Raw genomic sequence first — 26,316 nt, forward strand, 5'->3', positions numbered from 1 at the left:
GGAATTTGTCCCATTGATGCTTTGGAAAATTGTCCATTGACTCTTTGTGAAATTGCCCATCAACATTCACGAAAAGTGTCCATTAGTGCTTTGGAAAATTATCCACTGATGCTGTGGGAAAATCTCCATAGACACTTTGGAGAATTGTCCATCTATTCTTTGGAAAAATGGTGGGTTATTGGTGCATTGGGAGAGTATGCATGAGAATTTTGGAGGGCTATAACTATATGCCTCGAACTTGGGTTCTGACAAAATTATAGTCATTGAAAGCTATCAACTAGTAAAATACAATTGTAAGTTTAGAAATAGCTTTTAGCCATATTTATTATGATAATTTTTAATTACGCCACCTCCTTAGTGATGCTTAAGAGATTGAGTATATTACAAGTATATGAATAAAAAATCATAATCATATGACAAGTAAAGCAATTCAACAAGAGGTTGTTACATTTTCTTAATAATAATAAATTTCCTAACCATATACCTTTCTTCATACTCTTTCTTTCTTTATATGTGACATGAACTTTGCTTCACCAATAATTTCATACATTTATATTTGGCTTTCTAAACCAATAATTTCTTACATTTATGTTTGGCTTTCTAAGTCAAAAATGTTGACAAGTTTCAATGGTAGTGCATGGAGGAAAAAACAAAAAAAAATAAATTCCTAGAATCATAGTTGGACAAGAAAGGATTTATTTACAATAACTTTATTTTTCATAATTCCCTTTTATTAAGGGAATTCCATTATTCCATTGGAGCTTTGCCAACCATCTTGGACTTTTTATTATATTCCAAACTTTATCTTTTACAAAGTACAAAGTGCACCAACTTTAGCATATAATCCATAAAGTAATATTGTCTAGCATGAAATGACAATGACAAATGACTATATAAATTAAAAATTTATTTTAACATAACAACCATTTTACTTTATAACGAACCAAACCTCTTCAAAATTTAAGATCCTATACTAAATCCAAACTTCTACAATCCTATGCTAAAATCCAAACATTTATTGTCATTTTGTTAAAAAATTTAGTGTTACATCCACCAACCTCTACGCTAGTGTCAAACCATCTTTATCACTAATCTACGGGAGATGAATCTCACATTCTGACACAAACCCTGTATGGTAGGGAAACACGCCACCATCCTCACCATTATGGACCACGGCATTGGTACTCATTGCAATGGGAATCTCCACCTCCAATTTGTCTTATAGGTAACGAGACTTTTAAAATATCCATGAACCTTATCCCATCTTTTGGGACTCTCAGAGTGGCGTGTCTTTACTTCCTGTCAAAATCCAGGGACCCAATTCATCGTGTCTGTACAAGAGGCGCCCATGTAGACCAAGGCCTATCTTTACCGGGTGCAGCCGGTGCTTCAGTAATTTTTTAACCAAAAGTGGCCAGTGTGTCGACACGTCCTCCGCCGCTCCGTCACCCGACAAGGCGGTTGTCCTCGGCTCGCTGGTCACCGCGCCGATAATGTCCCTGTCCTCCCGATCTCTGCTGCTTTCAACGCTTGAGACCTGCCGGATTTCACAAGGCACGAACTCCTCTCGCAATTTCCTACCAATCGATGCTCGGCGCATTCAAATACGAGCTCAATTTGTTATACCTTTATTTTAACCCGGCTTCGGCGTGGCCAAATTTGAAAAGTACGCGAGAACAGATTACACACAACTATTATTTTAAGTTTGCTTGCTTGCGTTTTGGGATTTCTGATCCTCTTTTCCGCACGAAACCGTCAAAGAATTTCACAATTCATGTTCAATGTATTTAGATCACTTAATGTCATCTTTTGCTTTCTTCAGACTGGAAATATTGATCCGCGGTGGTATTTGTAGATTTTTTTGGTTAAAGTCGTTAGAGGAATGCTCGGAACATGAAAAATTAGTGTTCTTTTCGGGATTAACCGCTACCAGCTACGCAAGGCTTTAAATTTAGGCAAATATTGGTAAAGGTTGTAAATATTTTGAATTCTGGTTGCTGAATTTGTAGCTTTTGTGAATTAGCATCGGGGAGTTTATAAAGGTTGGACAACTTGTCTCTACAGGGAAAAGGTTTGTTTCGAAGCAGAAGTTCTCGTTTCAAGCTTTCGGAAAGCACATAAAGGTGTGCCTGGAACGTGACGGTTCGGATTTCTTTGCTGTTCTCGCCAGTTACCGAATGGACTAACGATCACAGAATTTGAGCTAATTGTTTCAGTAAACCTGGCCAATTTTGTCGTTCTAAAGGCGAATTCTTTCTGCAGGGACTGTAAAATGTCGCTGAAACACTGACTCAAGTTTTTGGTAAAGTACATAAAGGTATGTACTTATCGTCAAAGTTCGAAGCCCCTGGTTCCCTTTCTTGAACCAAAGGCCTAAGGTTATCCATATTTGAGTTTTTGTGCCACGGAATTCGGTTTGTTTTCGGAGAATTTGGAACTGCTGGAACGTCATTTCGCATTTGTTTGTTGAACTCTGTTTTCAACATTCATGTGCACAAGATTCTTTAAATATTTAAATGAAGTTATATTTCGTGAAATTTTCTCTCGATTCCTGAAGTTTGCTCGTGTCTTACAGTAACGGCAATTTCAATGATTTTTCAGGGCTCGGCACCGTTGAAATCTTGTGCATATTTTTCATTCATCTGAAGCCACAAATATTGTCCATAAATTTCTATTACGGAGTTCGATGGTGTTTTGGAACGAGTGCTTTACCCAGTACCGGGTTGCTAATCTTTTGTTTGGATGAGTGAGGCCTTCTCTAGAATGTGCTCGAGAATATATTCGGAGTCAAGAAGTACCTGAAATTGAATTTCCCCAATTTGTTGACATGTCAGTTAATTGCATCCTTAGTTATGCTATTTAAACCCTCAGATCGAATCTCTGCACACATATCCATTGCTGAATCATTACTTCTCTACAGTATCTAAAGTTCTAGGTGAACGTTTTTGAAAGTCTGAATACAAGTTAAAATTACACAGTTTGATAATATATTGGCCATCTTTCTTCTTCTGTTTCTATCTGTTTGATTACCGTCGGCCCTGAACAAAAGCTCCATCCAAACACATTGCTCGAGATGGCAATGTTCCTCCTAAATGTGTCGAAGGTATTTGGTGTGGCAGGCTTCATTGCTGTTGCAGCCAACACCTTTGCCTTTTTTCGAATTCACAGAAGGAAGTTGGCTCCCTTTGAAAATCCAATTGATGAGTCACAGGAGGTGCTCGCAAGCTTTCCAGTAAACAAAGATGGTAATTTCATTTTTTTGCTTCTATATATTTTTTAGTACGAAACTAATATTCTTTCGTTGTTAATCATTTATGGTATTTTTAGTAGCTGCAAACCTATGGTCATTTCAAGTGTTTGAAGAATTGAAGAATTTCTTTTATGCCAAAGCACTCGTCCCATTTTTAACATTTTTGACCATGGCAGTGGATGACGACGGCTTTTTCTTTGCCATTTCAACTGCTTCTGCTCTTCTAGAAGAAGATGCATGTCTTAAGTTTGCAGCCGAGTATGGTGATTATCCGAAGGAGATAAAACCAGAACCCAAAGATTTTAACCAATCGATTTTGTCTGAAGCACAAACTGATTTGCAAGTCAGAAGTAACCAGCAATTAGGCGAAGACAGAGAGAGTAAAGGTGGATATGGTGGTCAAAACATGGAAATTTCATCAACACTATCCACAAAAAATCTATCAGAACACCATCAAATCAAGGAAGGTGGACGACAGAATAAGGATTTCTATGAAATGCCATTGGAGGAGTGGGAACTTTTAAATTATGAGAAAATGGGAGAAAGAGAACAGTGGTCTCGAGAACAAGTTTCCAGATTTCCTTCTGTAGCGGGCCATGGCAAATCAGAGGTAGAAAACATAGATTTGGATGATCCAAAAGACCTGCATAAATGTTCTGATCAGCATCTTGAGCTTCATGGTAGTATTGCGGAAAAGGGGGAGAAACTGTTGGATTCAACTCCTAAAAGGTTGATGAAGGGATTGGAAAATGTTACAGATGAACAGAAAGGAGTGGCTTCTCAGGCAAAACTTACTTGTTTGTAAGTTTACTGAACTGGAACTGCTCCAGTGTTCTTTATACTGTTGTTTCATTCTTATATTTCTATCTAGATTATTAAAAGTTCAAGTTGATCTCTCATTTATTGATTCACGCAGAGAGGAAAAGCCTTGCTCCTGGTCTGATCCAGACCGAGAGCTGCATTTAGCTAAAGAAACGAATGCTACAGTTTTTCGCATGAGTATTGATTGGAACATAATAATGCCAGAAGAACCCCTTGGTGGTTTTGAGAAGACTGTGAGTTTCTGTAGGACGAAAAGGATAGCCTTATTGCAAATTTGATTTATCTTTGAATGTATTTATCTATATTAACTCTGTATTTGTTATCATGTCGGATTTGCTATTCCTAGTCTTGTATTAATTTGAATTACTTCTACTTTGTCTTCTGCTCTAGATCAATAGAACAGCACTAGATCGATACAGATGCAAAATTGAAAGAGTTCGTGCGTATGGATTGCGGGTGATGCTGACTCTTTTCCATCAATCTCTACCTACATGGGCGTGTGCTTATGGTGGTTGGATGGAGGACAAAACTATTGATTACTTTTTACAGTATACAAGGTAAAGCTATTAACCTACTCCAATATGAAAGGTAACTTATAATAGTGGCCTGTTTGATAGATGGAATATATTGTTTGTAGGATTCCTTTGTACATATTCTTTGTGAGATGACCGAGAACCATTACAGCTATCTAATGTATGTTTTTGTTGAAAGAAATGGAGGAAAAGGCAGTCTTGTGACTGTTATGCAGCTTTGAACCAAAACTTGTGCAGGGTTCACCACCATACATACGCAAATCAGGAGATTGATGGAGTGAAAGAGAATGAACTCCGAAGATTCCCTCTATGCTTAAGTTATGATATTTACAGCGAAGAAACTGCTTGCTAACCCTAGCTTTGTCCGCTTTTGAAGCTTAACTAATAATAGTATCTTTTACTTCACACAAGACTTGCTAATATGGATATCTGCCTAATTCGAAGTACAGTAACTGCTAATTATACCCTTATTATAAAAGCAACATCATGTCATCAACTGCAATACATGTTCCCATCTTCTTTTTAAATTCAATATATCCTAAGCTTTATATGTTTTTCCACTATATTAAATATTTGGTGTGCATCTTTCTACATCAATTCGTGTGGGTACAAAGACATACATAGACTTCCAGTTTAGTGCACATGTTGTCTACGGATTCCCGCAAGAGGTTTGAATCAACTTTCCACAGTATTATCTGGTTTGCAACTCTGTCCTATTAGTCCATGATGCATAAAATGTTGACAAGATCTTATGACCTGATAGCAATAATATAACATTGACAAACTTTTCTGACATGACTGTAGTTTGCTATATATTGCCTAATAAACTGCTTCTTTTTGAAATGAACAGGAAGCACCTGCACACAACCAACAGAGAAATATCCTTTATGCCCCTGGTCTAGCTACCCCTGACGATCAAGGTGGTTAACTGTGAACTCGACTTGTTCTTTGACTGTCATGAACTTAAATGCTTCTCCATCAGATCCCCTCGTGTCAATGATAGGGTTAACCTCTAATTTCCATGTCTAAGTGACGTTTACAACCGTTCGCCAATACTTTTCCGCCACGGGACATTGATAATTGATGAACAAGTAAGTTGCCAGGAAACGTGGGTTTGGGTTTGGGTATGGAGACGGGGGATGGGTATGTCACTTTTTGAAACAGGGTGTGTGGGTTCGTTGAGGGTATATACTATATTATAGCTTATATATATATATATATATATATATATAATAGAATATAATAGATATATATTATATGTCAAGGACTCCATTGTCATACTACATTCAAAATTTGCCTTAAGGAATTTCCACACATGAAATAGAAAATTCTTAAAAAAAGTGAAACTAAACAATGAACAAGTCTCAAGATAACTGATTTGGCTTCCTCAAGCCATGTCGTCACTCATCAGCATCCATATCATCATGATCAACATCACTAAGCTCATCAATCAACAGGCTCTCTAGGGAGGGATCACTCTCACCTGCAGGCTCCTGCTCATCCAAGCAACTGGAGGTAGCTCAATAAGACCATATGGTTGTATCTCCTCGTCCACACATGCAACATCATCTATGTATTGGTCCCATCTCTTGAAAGGACCCTACTTGTACCCTGACTAAGTAGACGTACCCTCCAAGTAACCGTTTTCGGGGAACCACGCACCCTTCTATGGGGTACTGAGTACCTGTCAAAAAGAAAGAGCCCATTTTTAATTTTCAGAGTATCGGGTTCTCCGTACCTGAACCGGGTTTGGAAGGGTGCGTATGAGAAGAACCCGAACCGGTTTCTGGTGCTGAGGTGCGTGAATCGGGTACGGGTACAAGAACGCTACCCCTGGGTTTGGGTACCCCTGCTTCACAATGATCGGGTACTAAACAACAGTAACTTAATTCGTTCTTTGAGCATTATCTGATGGTGAATGAGCTCTTGTCTTTCTGCTCCTAAGATCAGTTTACATATTTCTTTCTTGTCCAAATGCTAGGTAGTCTAAAGATTTGAACATATGCATACCTAATGTTATCACACATTTGTTAAAACTATTAAAACTATCACTAAAGGCTGTTTACTGTCTGGTATAACGTCTTTGCAATTTTCGAGGAACTGCATTCATGGTTGTGGACTGGAATTCAAATTTGCATTTAAATTATGATCTGAAGGAACAACAATCGTATCTCTGTCTTGGTCAAGAATTACATCAGCAAACTTGTTTAATACTTCATTTTGCAATGATGAATATGATGGATGGATGATATACTGTCTTGGTCAAGAATTACATCAGCAAACTTGTTTAATACTTCATTTTACAATGCTGAGTATCATGGATGGATGATACATGCAGTCAGTTTTTTTTGTCATAATAATCCTCGTAAGTACAAGATCTTTAAATAAGGTTGTGATCTGAATCATATGGTGAAAGGTTGATGTTCATTTTTACTCCAACACTAATTTCATTTTGAGGCGTTGTTGTTATATACATTCAAAGGCACCAACATTCACTTTTTGAATTATCTAAAATTTCACTAACTCTTGGGCATTCACACTCATTTTTCACTAAAAATCCTTGGGATTTGTTGGGCTTGAACCTCCTCTTAGTCTGTTCGCATTTCTACTTCAACATGTCTTACTTGGACATCTTGGACTAGCAGTGTTGAGCTTTTTTGTAAGCTCGCGCTTTAGGAATTTTCCTTCACCCCTAAGACATTTGGAATTTCACTTTCAAAAGTGAGTGAGTTGTTTTGATCAATGTTGCGAAAATCGTGATCGGGATTAAATCGGCGAGGGAAAAAATTGGAAAAAATCATAAAAACCAGGAAACAATCGGTAAAAATTGGGAAAAAATCGGAAAATACAAAAATATTCATTTTTTTTCAATTTTTTTTTAATATCTAAAGCATCTACAACATAAAATAAATACATTGACACATAAATATGATAAAAGAACTAATATATAAGATGTGTAATATCATTTCTAGTGCTATATCACACATAACAGTGAATCATATCCCGAATAGTAAGTCCGGACTCCTGAGTCCCAACTCAGCCTCAAAATATCAACAAAAAATATAATAATGTATCTCATATCATGAGTCCAGACTCCAAACACGAATTTCTCTTGCTTGGGATGTTAAAATCTTCTGTTTTTTTCCTCCTTTGCCCTAGTAGTCGCCTTCCTCTCCTCCTCAGCTCTCAAACAAGTTTGCTGTCTGCTAAAAATGACAATTAAAAACCATGAATTCGCTTTTAAAACACGCTATCCTGGAGTCTTACGATTTTTTCTTGTTGAATCGCGAGTTTTTCCAAAAAATCACGATTTTTTCAAGAATTTTTCGAAATAAAAAAACACCATAAAAATCCGGCAATTTTATCGACAGTTAAAAAATCACGATTAAATCGTGATGTTCGCAACACTGATCCTGAGGTAGCCGCAGGGCTGATGGCTGCAGACTGATAAGGGTAAGGACAGGTTGTCGAACCCCTGGTAGCAGCAAGTGTAGAACAACAAACACTAACTCAGGCAAGGAAGAAAAGGATAGTTGGAGTCGTGGAATTGGCCAGGACTGCTACACGTCGGTAGAAAAGGACAGTTGAAGTTGTGGAATTGGCTAGGACTGCTACATGCTTCCCTTGAGAGCAACAAGTTGACAATGAGTCGTTACAGTGCATTATTGGCTGCCAATTTTTAATAGCAAGTTGTTAAGTTTAGGTATGTTCTATGCTTAGAGCAATTAATTCAATTTTCACAGTTAGCTCAATATCTTTTCCAGATTAGCAATCATATCAGCATTAAAGTAAACTCCAGATAGAACATAAACATAAGTCGCAGAAGACAAGCCAAGATAAGAGGGCACAAGATGTGGCGCCAGCCAGGGACAAACCCCAATGTGGGGAAACCCTTGATCAATTCTTCTTATATATTCTTCAATAGTTCAACAGAGAGAGAGAGATAGTACATGTACATCAGAAGTCAACATTTTGACTTGTCATAATGAGAGCAGAGATCTTCTTTAAGAAGATGACACATGAGGTAGCTGATTTGAACTTAGGTGAAGGCAAACTGCTTCAACTAATCCTCCAAGGTGATTCCATCACCATGCTGCACCCATCCCTGTGCTGCACCTCATCATCATGCTGTTGCTCATCATCATGGTGCAGCCGTCACTGTGCTGCACCGAATCACGGAGCTGCTCTTATCACTGTGCTGCTCCCATCACCGAGCTGCACCCAATCATTACTATGCTGCACTTCACTGCTGTCTCTAATACCATGCTGCATCCAACTGCTGTATCTAACCATGCTGTCTAACACGTTGACCACACAAGTAGTCACATTAACCTTCAGTCCTTATCCTTGTGCAACCCTTAACAAAATATGTTGCTGGCTATGTCCTGCGGCCTGGCCCAGCAGCAAGCAAGGTTGTCATACAGTACCCAACTATTACCCTTGAACAACAATGTCTACCAATCAACTTTATTGCTGCACAGTCATGCCCAGAACAAATCTCAAATGTGTCATGCTGTCATCTACAACAATGTGACTTAGATCTGACTTTCCTTACAATGTCTAAGGGTTCCTTCCTTACAAAGTTATGGACCTCTTAAACTTCATCCTTTCGCTAATAGGGTCCTTTCCAATTGTGGCCAAGATGACCTCCTTGAGGGCTGAGACTAGGGCAGTATTGGCCCTACTTGGATTGCGGTTTGTAGCATAAATGACCGCTGCTAGAGACCCTTTATTTCTATGGCTGTAACCTTCAACTTTCACTGTGGCTAGGGTAGATAGATGCCTCTTTGAAACTGCGGATTAGACCAAGTGTTTGGACAGTGGATGAGGAACCTTTTAGGTAGCGTATGGTGGCTCTCTTTGACTGCTAGAGATCTCCTAGAACTGCGGCCAAGTCTTTCCATTATCAGTGGCTAGGTTAAGGCTATAGTCCTCCCAATAGGACTGCGGCTAGGGCTTGCATTTACAGCAGTCAGGGCACATAAGAACCCTCTTTAAACTACGTCCTAGAACAGTTTGTTAGGGCAACGTTAGGGCATCATTTAGGCTTATTCTTGCTGTGTAGGAAGATCACGTTTAGGGCAGTGTAGAACCTTGTCCATGACAGCTTCTAAGGCATCTTCTATTAGGGTAGTGTATCACCTAGGGCACTCCCTCTAGATCTCATCTTCATCAAACCCAAAACAAAATGAAGAGAGATCACAAGAGTGAGTGTGTGAAATGACTTGAAGGCCACCTTTATTTATACTAAAATGTTGAGCACAAGTGGGTTTATTTGGTTGTTGGCTGATCTTGACGAATTGTCCCATAACACTAATAAATTCATATCTCCATGAGTACTTGTCAGAATCAGATGATATTTAGATCAATCTTGCACCTTTCGATGATAGGGATCCAAGAAAAATATCAGTTGCCATTAATAAGATGACCGACATGGAGTTTGGCCCTAGTTGCCAATTTTAACATTCCCTCTCAACTAGGGAGAACTCTATCTGCTGATCCATATGTCCGACTGTACTATCTCTACCATCAGTGCCCTGCACTGCTTTGCTCTGCTCTGCTCAGAACCATGAAGAAGAGGAATTGATCGAGAATGTCTCATACCATTTTCTACTGACCTGAAGTCAGTTTCATCTGAAGAGAGTGTCATATCACTCGTACTGACCCAAAGTCAGTTTTATTGATCCCAGATCAATATCACAGGAGAGTGTCTCAAACCACTCATATTGATCCCAGATCAGTTTCATTGATCCCAGATCAATGGAGGTTATCTTAGCATATGGAGTACGGTAGATACAATGATGCATCCATCGATAGTACTACTATGGTCCCTAACCCCATTTCCCTGCTCATTGCTCAGATGAGAGGTACTTCCCATGAGTCCCAGATTGCATAGGTAGGATACCTCGACAAGAGAACTAATCATCCTATCCCACAGGAGAACGAATCATCCTGTTCAACAGTCGCCACAGGAGAACTAATCATCCTGGCCCACAGGAGAACTAATCATCCTGTCCCAAAGTCACCATGGGGTATCATAGGGGAAGGTTGAACCTTTCACTCTGTACATAGCGCACCACTAGGGGAGAGTGAGTCGCTTTGTGGTCGTATGTCACTCTAGTAAGTACCCTAAGGCCCCCCAGAGCTCCTAGAGCTCAATGCATGCAACATGTAGGACCCTTCTAAGAAGGTCTCTCAATGACTCCAAGTCGTTCGGGAAAGTCATAGATTTGACCTTTCCCCAGCAGCTTTGCAAAATGTCTACGACCTGTACATCAGTCTTAATGCGATGGAGCCTCTTAGCTCATCGACTTACCATATCCTAGATAAGGTAGTATTTGATGTCTATCTGTTGGAGCAATCAGCGAATACAGGATTTCTCAACAATCAAACCCCCCCTGGTTGTCACAGAGAATCACAGTGGTATTCATCATGTGTACAAACAGTTCACCGAAGAGCTTCCACAACTAGGAAGCTTCACATGAGATCATATTCGTAGCTATGTATTCGGTCTCGGTGGTGCTTATAGCAACTGACTTCTGCTTCCTGCTCATCCATGATATCGAAGCAAAATCCAAAGAGAACCAGTCAACATTTGAATAATCAAGCAGCTACATATTTTCGACAGTGTATCTCAATCCATGAGAGACCGTGCTCTCTTGGCACCAATCCAGTGAGTCTCAACCAAATATGAGCTCACCATGCTAACTGCAAAACATATATCCGGACGAAAGTTCACCAAGACCATCAATGCAAATGAGTTTATGAAAATCAGAGGCATTTCCCAAATCTGGTTCGGCATCATCACCATATAACTTCTGAAAGTTAAGATCCTCAAGGTAGTCACGGGCTTGCAGTTTGCCATTCCACATCCGAAATCCAACTCCCTCTTACTTCTGCAAATGAGAGGGTCTGCACTTGTCAGAAATAGGTCGTCCTCAGAAGGTGCCGGTATGAGAGTTCTATCATCCACAACCTTCAAGCAATGGTTTGGATCGACTTCACTCCTAGTGAATCTCCGCTGCATCAGACAATTATCAATCCTCTCATACTAAACCTGGGGTGTTTGCTTCAAGCCATAGAGGGCTTTCTTCCCGGTCATGAATCTCAAACCTCCTGGGTTGTTCCAAACCTGTGGACCTGCTACATGAGGGGAATGGTCCCCTTGTAAGATTTTCCTTCAGTACATCTTAGACATGTACCTTCATGCTCCTTTTGAATTCAGGCATCCCTGTCATCCTCTGTCTCATAGACCTCCAATGCTATGTGTCAACTGACATGGTCCTTAATGGACTTCCTGCAACTTGATTCAAACTGGTAACCCTGAACCCATGAGTAAAAGCATCTTAGAAAATTCTATTTTCGAACACGCACCTTTCCATCGATGAATGTCACCTTGAAACCTTTGACTTCCATTGCCAAAATGGACACTTGGTTCTTTTTGCGATCAGGTAAATAAAAGAGATTCTTGCAAATGAATCGAGTTACCCTCATTCAATTTAGGGGTAACATTCCCTACACCCTTTTCGGGATAGGTGACCTTGACTCCAAGTATAATCCCACGATTGTTTCCATCTCTATCAAATTAGAAAGAACACCCTTCTATCCGGTGAAGTGCCTTGAAGCACTATAATCAATAAGCCAGATTCCCAAAGAATTTGAAGGAGAGGGCCAATACAAGATAACACTTCTTTATCTTATCAGAAACAACATTTGATTCTTCATACCTGTGGTTCCTTGTTTTCTCTGAAGAGTTGGCCGTTTTCCTTGATGCCCTGCATTACTTGTCATTCCTTTGATCAAGTGATGTGTCCCTGCCAGTCAGACACTCCTTCGCATAATGGTCGAATTTATTTCAACCAAGGCATCTGCCTTTCCTTCCACCCTTAGATCCGGACTTCCCATAGAAGTGATCTTCACGTAGGCCATCAGAAACTCTCGCTACGCCATTCTGATAATATTCTCTGCTTCAACTTCACCCTTGGTGAATTAGAAGAGGGATGAGGAATCCATTGATCCTTTTGTCCTTTCCTAACTGTCTTCGGTGATGCTCTTTCACTCTTGCTTGGGCTTTGTCTTCACCTCATCTTTGATACCATGTTAAGTTTAGGTATGTTCTATGCTTAGAGCAATTTAATTCAATTTTCACAGTTAGCTCAATATCTTTTCCAGATTAGCAATCACATCAACATTAAAGTAAACTGCAGATAGAACATAAACATAAGTCGCAGAAGAGAAGGAGAGGAAACAAGATGTGGTGCTAGCCAGGGAAAAACCCCAATGTGGGGAACCCTTGATCAATTCTTCTTATATATTCTTCAATAGTTCAACAGAGAGAGAGAGATAGTACATATACATCAGAGGTCAACATTTTGACTTGTCATAATGAGAGCAGAGATCTTCTTTAAGAAGATGACACATGAGATAGTTGATCTAAACTCAGGTGAAGGCAAACTGCTTCAACTGATCCTCCAAGGTGATTCCATCACCATGCTGCACCCATCACTATGTTGCACCTCATCATCATGTTGCTCCTCATCATCATGCTGCATCTGTCACTGTGCCTAATCAAGGAGTTGCTCCTATCATTGTGTTGCTCCCATCATCGCGCTGCACCCAATCATTACTATGCTGCACTTCATTGCTGTCTCTAATACCATGTTGCATCCAACTGCTGCATCTAACCATGATGTCTAACATGCTGACCACACAAGTAGTCACATCAACCTCCAGTCCTTATCCTTGTGCAACCCTTAACACAATATGATGCTGGCTATGACCTGCGGCCTAGCCCAGCAGCAAGCAAGGTTGTCATACAGTACCCAACTATTACCCTTGAACAACAATGTCTACCAATCAGCCTTATTGCTGCACAGTCATGCCCAGAACAGATCTCAAATGTGACACTGTCATCTACAACAATTTGACTTAGATCTGACTTTCCTTACAACGTCTAAGGGTTCCTTCCTTATAGAGTTATGGACCTCTTAAACTTCATCCTTTGGCTGATAGAGTCCTCTCCAATTGCGACTAAGATGACCTCCTTTAGGGCTGAGAGTAGGGCAGTATTGGCCCTACTTGGACTGCGGTTTGTAGCACAAATGACCGCTGCTAGAGACCCTTTATTTCTATCACTGTAACCTTGAACTTTCATTACGGCTAGGGTAGTTAGATGCCTCTTTGAAACTGCGATTAGACTGATTGTTTGGACAATGGATAAGGAACCTTTTAGGTAGCGTATGGTGGCTCTCTTTGACTGCTAGAGAATCTCCTAGAACTGCGGCCAAGTCTTTCCATTATCAACGGCTAGGTTAAGGCTATAGTCCTCCCAATAGGACTGCGGCTAGGGCTTGCATTTACAGCAGTCAAGGCACATAAGCACCCTCTTTAAACTATGTCCTAGAACAGTTTGTTAGGGAAGCGTTAGGGCATCATTTAGGCTTATTCTTGCTGTGTAGGAAGGTCACGTTTAGGGTAGCGTAGAACCTTGTCAATGACAGCTTCTAGGGCATCTTCTATTAGGGCAGCATATCACCTAGGGCACTCCCTCTAGATCTCATCTTCATCAAACCCAAAACAAAGTGAAGAGAGATCACAAGAGTGAGTGTGTGAAATGACTTGAAGGCCACCTCTATTTATACTAAAACGTTGAGCAAAAGTGGGTTTATTTGGTTGCTGGTTGACCTTGACGAATTGCCCCACAACACTAATAAATTCATATCTCCATGTTTAGTTGTCAGAATCGAATGATCTTTGGATCAATCCTACACCTCTCGATGAGAGGGATCCAAGAAAAATATCAGCTGCCATAAATAAGATGACCCACATGGAATTTGGCCCTAGTTTCCAATTTTAACACTCCCTCTCAACTAGGGATAACTCCATCTGTTGATCCATATATCTGATTGTACTGATTGTACTATCTCTGCCATCAGTGCCCTGCACTGCTATGCTCTTCTCTTCTCTGCTATGCTTAGAACCATGAAGAAGAAGAATTGATCGAGAATGTCTCATACCATTCTCTACTGACCCGAAGTCAGTTTCATCTGAAGAGAGTGTGTCGTATCACTCTTACTGACTCGAAGTCAGTTTTATTAATCCCAGATCAATATCACAAGAGAGTGTCTCAAACCACTCATACTGATCCCAGATCAGTTTCATTGATCCCAGATCAATGGAGGTCATCCTAGCATAGGGAGTACAGTAGATACAACGATGCGTCCATCGATAGTACTACTATGGTCCCTAACCCCATTTCCTTGCTCATTGATCAGATGAGAGGTACTTCCCATGAGTCCCAGACTACATGGGTAGGATGCCTCGACAAGAGAACTAATCATCCTGTCCCATAGGAGAATGAATCATCCTGTCCAACAGTCGCCACAGGAGAACTAATCATCCTGTCCCAAAGTCGCCACGGGGTATCATAGGGGAAGGTTGAACCTTTGACCCTGTACATAACGCACCACCAGAGGAGGGTGAGTCGCTCTTTGGTCGTATGTCGCTCCAGTAAGTACCCCAATCCCCCAGAGCGCTCCTAGAGCTCAATACATGCAACATGCAGGACCCTTATAAGGTCTCTCAACGACTCCAAGTCGTTCGGGAAAGTCACAGATTTGACTTTTCCACCAGGGCTTTGGCAAAATGTTTGTGACCTGTACATCAGTCTCAATGCGATGGAGCCTCCTAGCTCATCGACTTACCATATCCTAGATAAGGTAGTATCTGATGTGTATCTGCTGGAGCAATCATCAAATACAGCATTCCTCAACAATCAAATCCTACCCTGGTTGTCACAGAGAATCACAGTGGTATTCATCATGTGTACAAACAGTTCACTGAATAGCTTCCACAACTATGAAGCCTCACACAAGATCATACTCGTAGCTATGTATTCGGTTTCGACGGTGCTTATAGCAATCGACTTCTGCTTCCTGCTCATCCATGATATCGACACAGAATCCAAAGAGAACCAGCATTGAGAAGTGCTCTAGCGATCCTCCACACTGCCTGCTTAGTCAACATTCAAATAATCTAGCAGCTACATATTTCCGGCAGTGTATCTCAATCCATGAGAGATTGTGCTCGAAGATATCTCAGAAGATTCTCGGCACCAATCTAGTGAGTCTCAACCAAATATGAGCTCACCATGCTAACTGCAAAACATATATCTAGACAGAAGTTCACCAAGAACATCAATGCAAATGAGTTTATGAAACTCAGAGGCATTTCCCAAATCTGGTCTGGCATCATCACCATATAACTTCTGAAAGTTAAGATCCTTGAGGTAGTCACGGGCTTGCAGTTTACCATTCCACATCCGGAATCCAACTCCCTCTTACTTCTGCAAATGAGAGGGTCTACACCTGTCAGAAAAGGTCGTCCTCAGAAGGTGCCGGTATGAGAGTTCTATCATCCACAACCTTCAAGCAATGGTTTGGATCGGCTTCACTCCTAGTGAATCTCAGCTTCATCAGACAACTATCAATCCTCTCATACTAAGACCAGGGTGTTTTCTTCAAGCCATAGAGGCTTCCACCTGCACATATGAGATTCCCGGTCATGAATCTTAAACCTCTCGGGTTGTTCCAAAGCTGTGGACCTGCTACATGACGGGAATGGTCCCCTTGTAAGATTTTACTTCGGTACATCTTAGACATGTACCTTCATGCTCCTTTTGAATTCAGGCATCCCTGTCATCATCTGACTCACAAACCTTCGGTGCTATGTGTCAACTGACATGGTCCTCAATGGACTTCCTGCAACTTGATTCAAATTGCTAACCTTGAACCCATGAGTAAAAGCATCTTTGAAAATTCTATTTTCAAACACGTACCTTTCCATCGATGAATGTCACCCTAAAACCTTTGACTTCCATTGCCAAAATGGACACCTGGTTCTTTTTGCGATCAGGTTCATAAAAGACATTCGTGCAAATGAATCGAGTTACCCTAATTCAATTTAGGGGTAACATTCCCTACACCCTTTCCGGGATAGGTGGCTTGGACTCCAAGTATAATCCCACGATTGTTTCCATCTCTACCAAATTAGAGAGAGCACCCTTCTATCTGATGAAGTGCCTTGAAGCACTATAATCAATAAGCCATATTCCCAAAGAATATGAAGGAGAGGGCCAATACAAGTTTGATTCTTCATACCTGGGGTTCCTTGTTTTCTTTGAAGAGTCGACCGTTTTCCTTGATGACCTGCATTACTTGTCATTCCTTTGATCAAGTGATGTGTCCCTCCCAGTCGGACACTCCTTCGCATAATGGCCGAATTTATTTCAACCAAGGCATCTGCCTTTCCTTCCACCCTTAGATCCGGACTTCCCATAGAAGTGATCTTCAGGTAGGCCATCAGAAACTCCCGCTACGCCATTCAGATAATATTCTCTGCTTCGACTTCACCCTTGGTGAATTAGAAGAGGGATGAGGAATCCATTGATCCTTTTGTCCTTTCCCAACTGCCTTCGGTGATTGCTCTTTCACTCTTGCTTGGGCTTGTCTTCACCTCAACTTTGATACCATGTTAAGTTTAGGTATGTTCTATGCTTAGAGCAATTTAATTCAATTTTCACAGTTAGCTTAATATCTTTTCCAGATTAGCAATCACATCAGCATTAAAGTAAACTGCAGATAGAACATAAACATAAGTAGCAGAAGACAAGTCAAGATAAGAGGACACAAGATGTGGCGCCAGCCAGGGACAAACCCCAATGAATGAAATCCTTGATCAATTTTTATATATTCTTCAATAGTTCAGCAAAGAGAGAGATAGTACATATACATCAGAAGTCAACATTTTGACTTGTCATAATGAGAGCAGAGATCTTCTTTAAGAAGATAACAAATGAGGTAGCTGATCTGAACTCAGGTGAAGGAAAACTGCTTCAACTGATCCTCCAAGGTGATTCCATCACCATGCTGCACATCACTGTGCTGCACCTCATCATCATGCTGCATCCGTCACTGTGCTGCACCCAATCACGGAGCTGCTCTTATCACTGTGCTGCTCCCATCACCGAGCTGCACCCAATCATTACTATGCTGCACTTCGCTGCTGTCTCTAATACCATGCTGCATCCAACTGCTGCAACTAACCATGCTGTCTAACATGCTGACCACACAAGTAGTCACATCAACCTTCAGTCCTTATCCTTGTGCAACCCTTAACACAATATGCTGCTGGCTATGGCCTGCGGCCTAGCCCAGCAGCAAGCAAGGTTGTCATACAGTACCCAGCTATTACCCTTGAAGAACAATGTCTACCAATCAGCCTTATTGCTGCACAGTCATGCCCAGAACAGATCTCAAATGTGTCACGCTGTCATCTACAGCAATGTGACTTAGATCTGACTTTCCTTACAGCGTCTAAGGGTTCCTTCCTTACAGAGTTATGGACCTCTTAAACTTCATCCTTTGGCTGATAGGGTCCTCTCCAATTGTGGCCAAGATGACCTCCTTGAGGGCTGAGACTAGGGCAGTATTGGCCCTACTTGGACTGCGGTTTGTAGCATAAATGACCGCTGCTAGAGACCCTTTATTTCTATGGCTGTAACCTTCAACTTTCACTGTGGCTAGGGCAGATAGATGCCTCTTTGAAATTGTGGATTAGACTGAGTGTTTGGACAGTGGATGAGGAACCTTTTAGGCAGCGTATGGTGGCTCTCTTTGACTGCTAGAGATCTCCTAGAACTGCGGCCAAGTCTTTCCATTATCAGCGGCTAGGTTAAGGCTATAGTCCTCCCAATAGGACTGCGGCTAGGGCTTGCATTTACAGCAGTCAGGGCACATAAGAACCCTCTTTAAACTGCGTCCTAGAACAGTTTGTTAGGGCAGCGTTAGGGCATCATTTAGGCTTATTCTTGCTGTGTAGGAAGGTCACGTTTAGGGCAGCGTAGAACCTTGTCCATGACAGCTTCTAGGGCATCTTCTATTAGGGCAGCGTATCACATAGGGCACTCCCTCTAGATCTCATCTTCATCAAATCAAAACAAAATGAAGAGAGATCACAAGAGTGAGTGTGTGAAATGATTTGAAGGCCACCTCTATTTATACTAAAACGTTGAGCACAAGTGGGTTTATTTGGTTGCTGGCCGACCTTGACGAATTGTTCCATAACAATAATAAATTCATATCTCCATGAATACTTGTTGGAATTGGATGATCTTTAGATCAATCCTACACCTCTCGATGTGAGGGATCCAAGAAAAATATCAGCTGCCATTAGTAAGATGACCCATGTGGAATTTGGCCCTAGTTGCCAATTTTAACACAAGTTAAATTAGCATAGTCACAGTGGAATTGGTTGAAGAACTAAATATTGATCTTGAAATCAGGATTATGTTTTAATGGTTGAAGTAATCTATTGCTAGAATCATATCACTGCTGGAGATATTTATTGCTGTGGAAATTTTGTGCATTTTCAATGCTGTCTACTATTGAATAAGTGAATACTGTTGTTGTATGATCTTGTGGATTGATTGTAACCCTAGCAAACAGAGGAACCCTAGGGAAAAAAACTACCCTAGGACATTACATACTGTGTCTCCCCTATTTCTTGTATATATATATATATATTATTATTATGCCTCCCCTACATATCCATTTTGGGGAGTCACATTTTCAGGCATTTCTGGTTTGGAAACTTGTAGACATTTCACTGTTTCATGCAACTTAGGTTTGATAAACCATAAGGGTAGCACTAAAGAGAACTGTTTTAACTTTTACCATAATAATGCCCATGATTTGCAAACTGGTTCATAGAATTTACATAGGTTTCATCCTATCGAGTGTTGTGAAAAATGGTCCTTTGACACCCCATGCAGAATTTGGTGTAACAGGTGGGTTTACTAGGGATGCCATCCATGAATGTGTGGAAGCATCCATTGGGTTTGCTTCTAAGGTTTTTTTTGAAAAAATGTATATTTATTTTTCACCTTTACATGGGCATGATACTGTTATGTTGATCAATTTTCCTGTGGAGTGTTGTAGCAAACACGTTGGTCTGTTTGCATGGTTATCACACAGAATGTAGACTTTAAGTGAAAGATAGAGCTAGATAAGTGTTTAACATAAATGTGATTTGAACTGTAGATTTTCTTACACAATCCTCTGCAGTGATGTGTCTCTTTTAAAAATGCATGCGATTTTGTCCCAATAAGCATTCAAAAACATAATGTTAAAATATATAAAAGGCGTGGGATCAACATGCATCATTATATGCACACATGCTGTTTGGTCTTATGTCAACTGTCTGGAGCTGCTTTACCAAATATTCACGGTATCATTATTTCAAAAATGAGAGTAAATGTATGTGTGGTAAACTTATATTGTGCAGATTTACCCATTTTTCCGCTTAACTTTGAAATGAAATATGTTGATAAATTTATGTTTGGAAAACTGTGTGCAGGCTAATGGTAGACAGGTTCTATGACCTGGTGGATTACTGGATAACATTCAATGAGCCACATTTATTTGCTTTGACTGAATATTGTTGTGGTGTCCCGGCCAACCTATTCCAAGTTGCTGCAACTGCTTTACATCAAAGAGTTTACAGAAGCACAATGGACAGAATGTTAACAGCTCATATAAAAGCTTATGATATTATACATGATACAGGGTGGGTACCAAATCATGCTTTCTAGCAAAGAGAAGAAAAAAATAAGGAAAACTGATTCCTACTGATCCCAAGTTTGTATGTGACCACAATTTTGTGAGTTTTTATCTTTAGTGATAGGCTCTCTTAAGAGTCTGTAACACAAATTTTCTCTTGTAGTCATTAATATTCTTGTTGATTGTCGCTACACATTTATGTAGATTAGTACCATAATTCATTCCAGTCCCTCCCAGCTGTTTATTTATGCCCCATAAGCACTAATTTCAGTTGGTGCCCAACCTGTTCCTTGGTCAAATTTGTTTTTTTGTTTGCATTTGATCTTTTACATCATTATCAATTTATCATTGAAATAGTTACAGCTAAACACCATGATACAGAATTGTTTTAATGCTATTTCAAGGCCAAAAAACAGCAGCAGAAGAATTTATTGTAATTATTACCTTGATCCTAGTAAGAATTAGTTAGATGGTAATCTGATAGGTTGGGTCACTTTTGCGTAGGAAATCTTTCATTAATCATTCCTCTCATCCTCTTCATTTTTGGGAGGTATTCTTTTTCCTCAAATTGAGGAATAGACATCTGATTTTGCACTTGTGACAGTTTAAATTTGGTGGATTTGTCATAATTGTCAATGGAAATGCATATTATTTTCGTGCACAAATTATGTGGGCAGTTTGGCTAAGGGAATAATCATCTTACTACCTGCACAATGCCATGCTCAGGTTATGCTCTGAATATTGTTTTGTTATCCATAGAAATCTAGTCATAACTTTTCAATTCATGTCTACTTTGCCTAGAATTTCAATCATTGAATCTCACATGCTTGGAGAGTCGAGACTCAAGAGGCAAACATGTTGAGAAATATTTCATGCTTATTTGAAAATAGAGGCATGCCTAAGCTTGGTTGAAAAATATTGTTGAGTATGGAACAGAAAGTTTCATTTTTCATGATGTATTTTAGAAAAACATATACTAAAGAAGTACAGCTACTCTGACATTTAACCTTGTGATTGCAAAAATCTGTAAAGTATTATCAGCTTTATGGATTAATTGTTTCTTGTTGGTTTCAATTCTGAATTTCAAATTTTGTTTATGAGGGGTTCCTTGGCCAACTAGGGCCATGCTATTTTGTTACATTCTTTTCCACCTCTCTCATTTAACATTTTGTGCATTCAATTGCTTCCTTATTTCTCAGGCTAACGTATGGATGGTAGACCACTCTTTTCACTTCCACTCTGTCTTCCAAATTTCCTCTTCCCTTGCAGCCATAAACTCTGGCTATTATTAGTTGAGGACCTAGGAAATAAAATGCATGATAACATGATATCCATGTTTTGATTATGATAAAATCACGTTGGCAAATAAGTAACAATCAGCACACTTATCGTTTTAAGAGCGAGGAAAGATTGGCAGTTAAACTTTGACTAAATTGTACTGTATGTTGTGCCTGTTCTTCACAGAGAAAAGGCATCAAGAAAAGTAAGTGTTGGCATTGCGCATCATACTTCTTTCATGCGACCATATGGCTTCTTTGATATTACCACAGTCGAGTTCAGCAATTGGATTGCATGCTTTGGCTATGTAGATCATGTCTTCAGCAAGCTGGACTTCTTAGGAATAAACTACCATGGGCAGGTTTATATTGCACACAACCTTGCTAATGCATAGTTTTGTTTTGAATGTTAAAACTGAAAACCTGCAAAGCGTTTGATTTATAATTTTGCTACAAGCATAATCAGAAACTATTTTTCTTGTTGCTCAGGAATTCATTTCATCTGCTGGGTTGAAACTAGTTGAGAACGAGGAATACAGTGAATCAGGAAGATGCATATACCCAGATGGATTATATCGACTACTCCTTGACTTCCACAACCGCTATAAAAATTTTAATGTTCCTTTCATCATTACTGAAAATGGTGTTGCTGATGCCTCTGACCTCCTTCGGAAGCCATATATTCTGGAACATCTCCTTGCTGTAAAAGCAGCCATGAATAAGGTGTTTGATATTCTCTTGCTGGACTAGTTTTCATCTGTTGTTTATGGAAAACACGTAATTGGTTGAAGCAAGTATTATTTCCAAGACTGTAATTTATTTACATTCATTCTTAACAAGGATTTTTAACATTTGTAGGGTGTACCTGTTAAAGGTTACTGCTTTTGGGCTTTGTCAGACAACTGGGAATCTGAAAATGAGCATAGGTTCAAGTTTGGCCTTGCTGCTATAGACTCTGATAACAACCTGCAACAAATTACTCGACCATCCTATTATCTCTTCTCTGAGGTAAGGACAGCAGTTCAAGTTGCTGTAATGGTCAAGAGAACGAGCTAAATTAAAAGCATTGATGGTTCTTATTGTGAAAAATGTAATTCGTAAGGTTGGCAGTATAACATTTTATATCAAAATACAGCACTCAAAAAATATAGTTTGTGTTTGATATCTTAATCACTCTTTCAAACAGCCTCTGGGTTGTAGATCACTTGGAAACGCATGTTAAATTTGTAAGGTCCTTGGTTCAAACCCTGACTTACCCATAGTTTTAAAACCAGAACCGGTGACCGGACCGGTCCACCTATCAAACCAGGTTTCAAACCGGAACCGGTCAAACTGGGACTGGTCAGATCTCAATGAACCGGTCTTCAAAAAAATACATGAAATAATTAGTTTTTAATGAAAAAAACTATTTTTAAGATTTAAAACCATGATTCCAAACCAATAGAGATTAAATATGCAAAGTTTGTTAATCTATATACCAGGTAAAGGTGAATATATCAAATTGGCACTGAGTGCAATACATATCAACAACATAATACATAATCAATGAGGCTCTAAATGGTCTCTAGAGTCCAAAAACCATGTTATAAGCTATCGGGTCACTGGACTACTACAAGTCTACATATCAGTGATCAACTTGATCACTCCTCATGATGATCAAACTCATCACCAGAACTAGACAAGGGATCATCAACATGAGCTACATAAATAATCTGGCTAAGTGTTTGAGGACTCTTAAAACTCCTATGCAACCTTAGCAGTAGTGGTAGTAGTAACAGGAAAAATAGATATCAAAACTACAAATCACTGATCAATATTATCACTCGTGAAACTCATCATTGATTCAGCGCTACTAAAAATGGGATCATCAGCAAGAGATACATAAACATCGTCTTGCTCAAAGTCTTCAGACTTGGATTGCTCAACCATATAATATGATAGAAATTGAAGTTTAATATGCTTAACTAGTGATTTTGGTTTGAGTGAAGGGTTCATCTCCTCAGCCTTATAATGTGTCAGAAAAAGCTTAGCATCCCTAACCAATTATTTTCCTTTGAGTGAAGGGTATATTCTTGTTAAGGCCATGGTAGAGGAGTTCAACAATCAATACCACCAACATCAACAAAGTTAAAAAACTAATGCCACCAACATCAAGGTTCTTAAAGGGCTTCATGCTCTTGATTAAACACCAATCTTATACCCTCATGCATGATAGAATCAAGTGGAAACATTGCAAACCCCCAAACCATGAATTCCTTTAACATTCCCATTGATTGCTAGTGTTGCTAGGCTTGATATGTGAGAGGCAAATGAGAGGGGAGGCATGCTTTTTCTAGACGGGTTATTTTTGGAGGGAAACAACCCCAAATTTCCCTCAAAATAGCATCCAAACTCACAAAACTGCATTCTGTGGGATCCGTAGTTGGCCTGGCAATAAACCGGCTGGTTTATGAAGGAACCGGCTGGCTTATGGGAAAACCGTGCGATTCCTTCATAAACCATCTGGTTTGGTACAGTTTTTGTGATTTTTTGGCAAAGTCAGCCCTTAAACCAGGTTTTTTGCCCGGTTCGACCCGGTTGCCTAATGAACCGGCTGGTTTGACCTGTTTCTGGTTCATGCCTGCCGGTTTTTAAAACTATGGACTTACTTGTGTCCATGTTAGGGGCAGGTGTGGTGCAACTAGTGGTTATAGTGGCAGATGGAATTGACCCTGTGTCATGCGAGTATGAGACTGCCCCAGTTGCCACTTCCACAAGTAGGAAGAAAAAAACTACTCTTTCAAAGGATTTGTACAAAGTATTTTAGTGTCTTCAAGGTAGATTTGAGTAACTTCATGTTTCGCTTCTTTATCCGTTTTTGGGGTATGATCCATTGTTTTGAGATGTGAGTGGCCATTCTTTCCAATACCAGATTAAGCACTGGGTGACTGAACTAAGCCCTTGTAAACTTTTCAAGCCTAGGCAACTGTTGTCCTAAGGTTCTCTCATCAAATAACTCAAAGCAGATTTGCTTAACATTAAAAAATTAAATTTCTGAACGTTTCATCAATCACACAAACGGCTGAAAAATGAACAGTGGAAGAAATAAAATACATACACAGGGATTTCTCCTCCTAATCGTCTTTTCATTTCTTTCATAAAAGCTTACAAGGTGAACTCTGTAGCCTGCTTCTAATCAGCGGCTGTATGGTCATTAAATCACTTCAAGCAGAAGTGTATGGGCTGGGTAAAGGAGGGTACAGTTATAGCAGTACAATCTGCTCTGTTACTGCCTTTCTTGGATGACAGACTGCTTTCTCTCTCTACTCTCAACACTGAAATATACTTAAGCAACTATAGAACATGTACAGCCAGATCTGAAGGTGTATGTTCAGATCTGACAGTGTACGGCCTGTGCATAAGGAAGAGATGGCTACAATAGTGGTACAACCTGTATGGCCTATTGGTATTTTGCGGGTCGTTTTAGTAATCTGCTCTTCTCCTGTTTGAATGCACACTGCCCTCTTCCAGCACTTTTGCTCTCTTTTCATGACTATGACCTTTTCATCTTGGTCTATTTATGATTTGAGAGAAACAACTAATCTCCTCAATTTTAGCCGCTACCTATTTCAATATTGAGATGCATGGCTAAGATTAAATCCTAATCTAAGTCACTAATATTCTAGAACTTCTAAAATATTTCTATAGATTGCTAAGACTAATCTAACTTCAAAACATTATATTTTATTTTTCAAGTCATATCACAGGAGAGAATTAGTGATAACCTTTCCAAGGTGGTGACAAATGAAATAGCCACTTCTTGCACATTCACATTGGAACATGTGCAAGAAGTTCTCTACTTGAGCTACATTTCTCAACCTTCCCTAGCGAGGAAGAAATTCAGCACCAATCCAAGTCTAATCTATGCCAAAGGTTTGGTTGAAATATTAGCTACCTGTTGATCTTATGGGAATATACTAGATCACTATTGCTTCTTTCTGACTCATCTCTTGTATGAAGTGATTTGTAATCTCTTTGTGTTTGGACCTGTCATGAAACACCAAATTCTCAAAGAGTTTGATAGAACTTTGATTATCATAGTAAACGATTGTGGGGTCCAATCCTTGATAAACAATCCTGCAAGTAACTTGCGAAACTAGATGGCCCTCACAATTACAGTCTTGGCTGCCATGTATTATGCCTCTACTGATTTAAGTGCCATAGAAGTCTTCTTCCTATTGAGCTAGGTATCATTGTTGATCCTGAGTTAAAGCAACTCCTTGAGGTGTTCTATTTGTCTGTTGCACTTCCTATCGAATTTGAGTTGGAATACCTATGCAACTTTACTTTCTAGGGCTGCGGGGAGCGGCCCCCACGAATCAACTCTCGAAGCACACTCCAATCTAGAGGTCCTCACAGAGCATTGGAGGACAACACTCTTGAGGAGATGTTTACACTGTACAAGAGTGAGACCAAAGGTGAGTCATTTGCGCATCTTTGGCAGTGTAGTTTATGTCTACATTTCTACAGAGAAGAGGACTACGCTGAAGCCTTTATCATAGAAGAGAATTTTTGTTGGTTACAGGGAGGTCTCAAAGGCTTATAGGGTCTACATTCTAAGACAGAGGAGAGTCATTTTTAGTGGGAATGTTAGATTCGAGGAGGGTAGGACCTTTAGGAGATCTCATGATATAGAGCCAAAAGGGGTAGAGGATCAGGAACAAAAGGCTCCTAAGGTTGAGCAAGGACCAATAACACTAGCAATAGGGACATAACCTCTCGATCAGGAGGAGTGAGAGGCTCCTTTTAGCTCTACTAAGAGGAGGCCGAGATGGGTT

General features: G+C 39.9%; 1 protein-coding gene across 12 annotated transcripts in view; it reads left to right on the top strand.

Annotated features, from left to right (window-relative positions):
* Positions 1 to 1,455: 1,455 nt before the first annotated feature.
* The window catches only part of LOC149229371 (galactolipid galactosyltransferase SFR2, chloroplastic-like), a 99,107-nt gene continuing 74,246 nt past the window's right edge, over positions 1,456 to 26,316 (top strand). Inside the window, exons 1-11 of one of the 12 annotated variants that reach the window (XM_089378583.1) lie at positions 1,456 to 1,666; positions 1,823 to 1,965; positions 2,065 to 2,317; positions 2,602 to 3,245; positions 3,427 to 4,051; positions 4,167 to 4,305; positions 4,463 to 4,629; positions 20,020 to 20,229; positions 21,687 to 21,861; positions 21,989 to 22,222; positions 22,358 to 22,507. In XM_089378583.1, coding sequence (XP_089234709.1) covers positions 3,074 to 3,245; positions 3,427 to 4,051; positions 4,167 to 4,305; positions 4,463 to 4,629; positions 20,020 to 20,229; positions 21,687 to 21,861; positions 21,989 to 22,222; positions 22,358 to 22,507 — 1,872 coding nt within the window. In that variant the 5' untranslated portion in view covers positions 1,456 to 1,666; positions 1,823 to 1,965; positions 2,065 to 2,317; positions 2,602 to 3,073. The other 11 variants (XM_089378587.1, XM_089378585.1, XM_089378593.1 and 8 more) reach the window with 11 other exon arrangements.

This window comes from Pinus tabuliformis, chromosome J (assembly GCF_031772625.1).
Source record: "Pinus tabuliformis cultivar Carrire ecotype Pingquan chromosome J, CPIR1, whole genome shotgun sequence".
In the NCBI taxonomy this organism is placed as follows: domain Eukaryota; kingdom Viridiplantae; phylum Streptophyta; class Pinopsida; order Pinales; family Pinaceae; genus Pinus; species Pinus tabuliformis.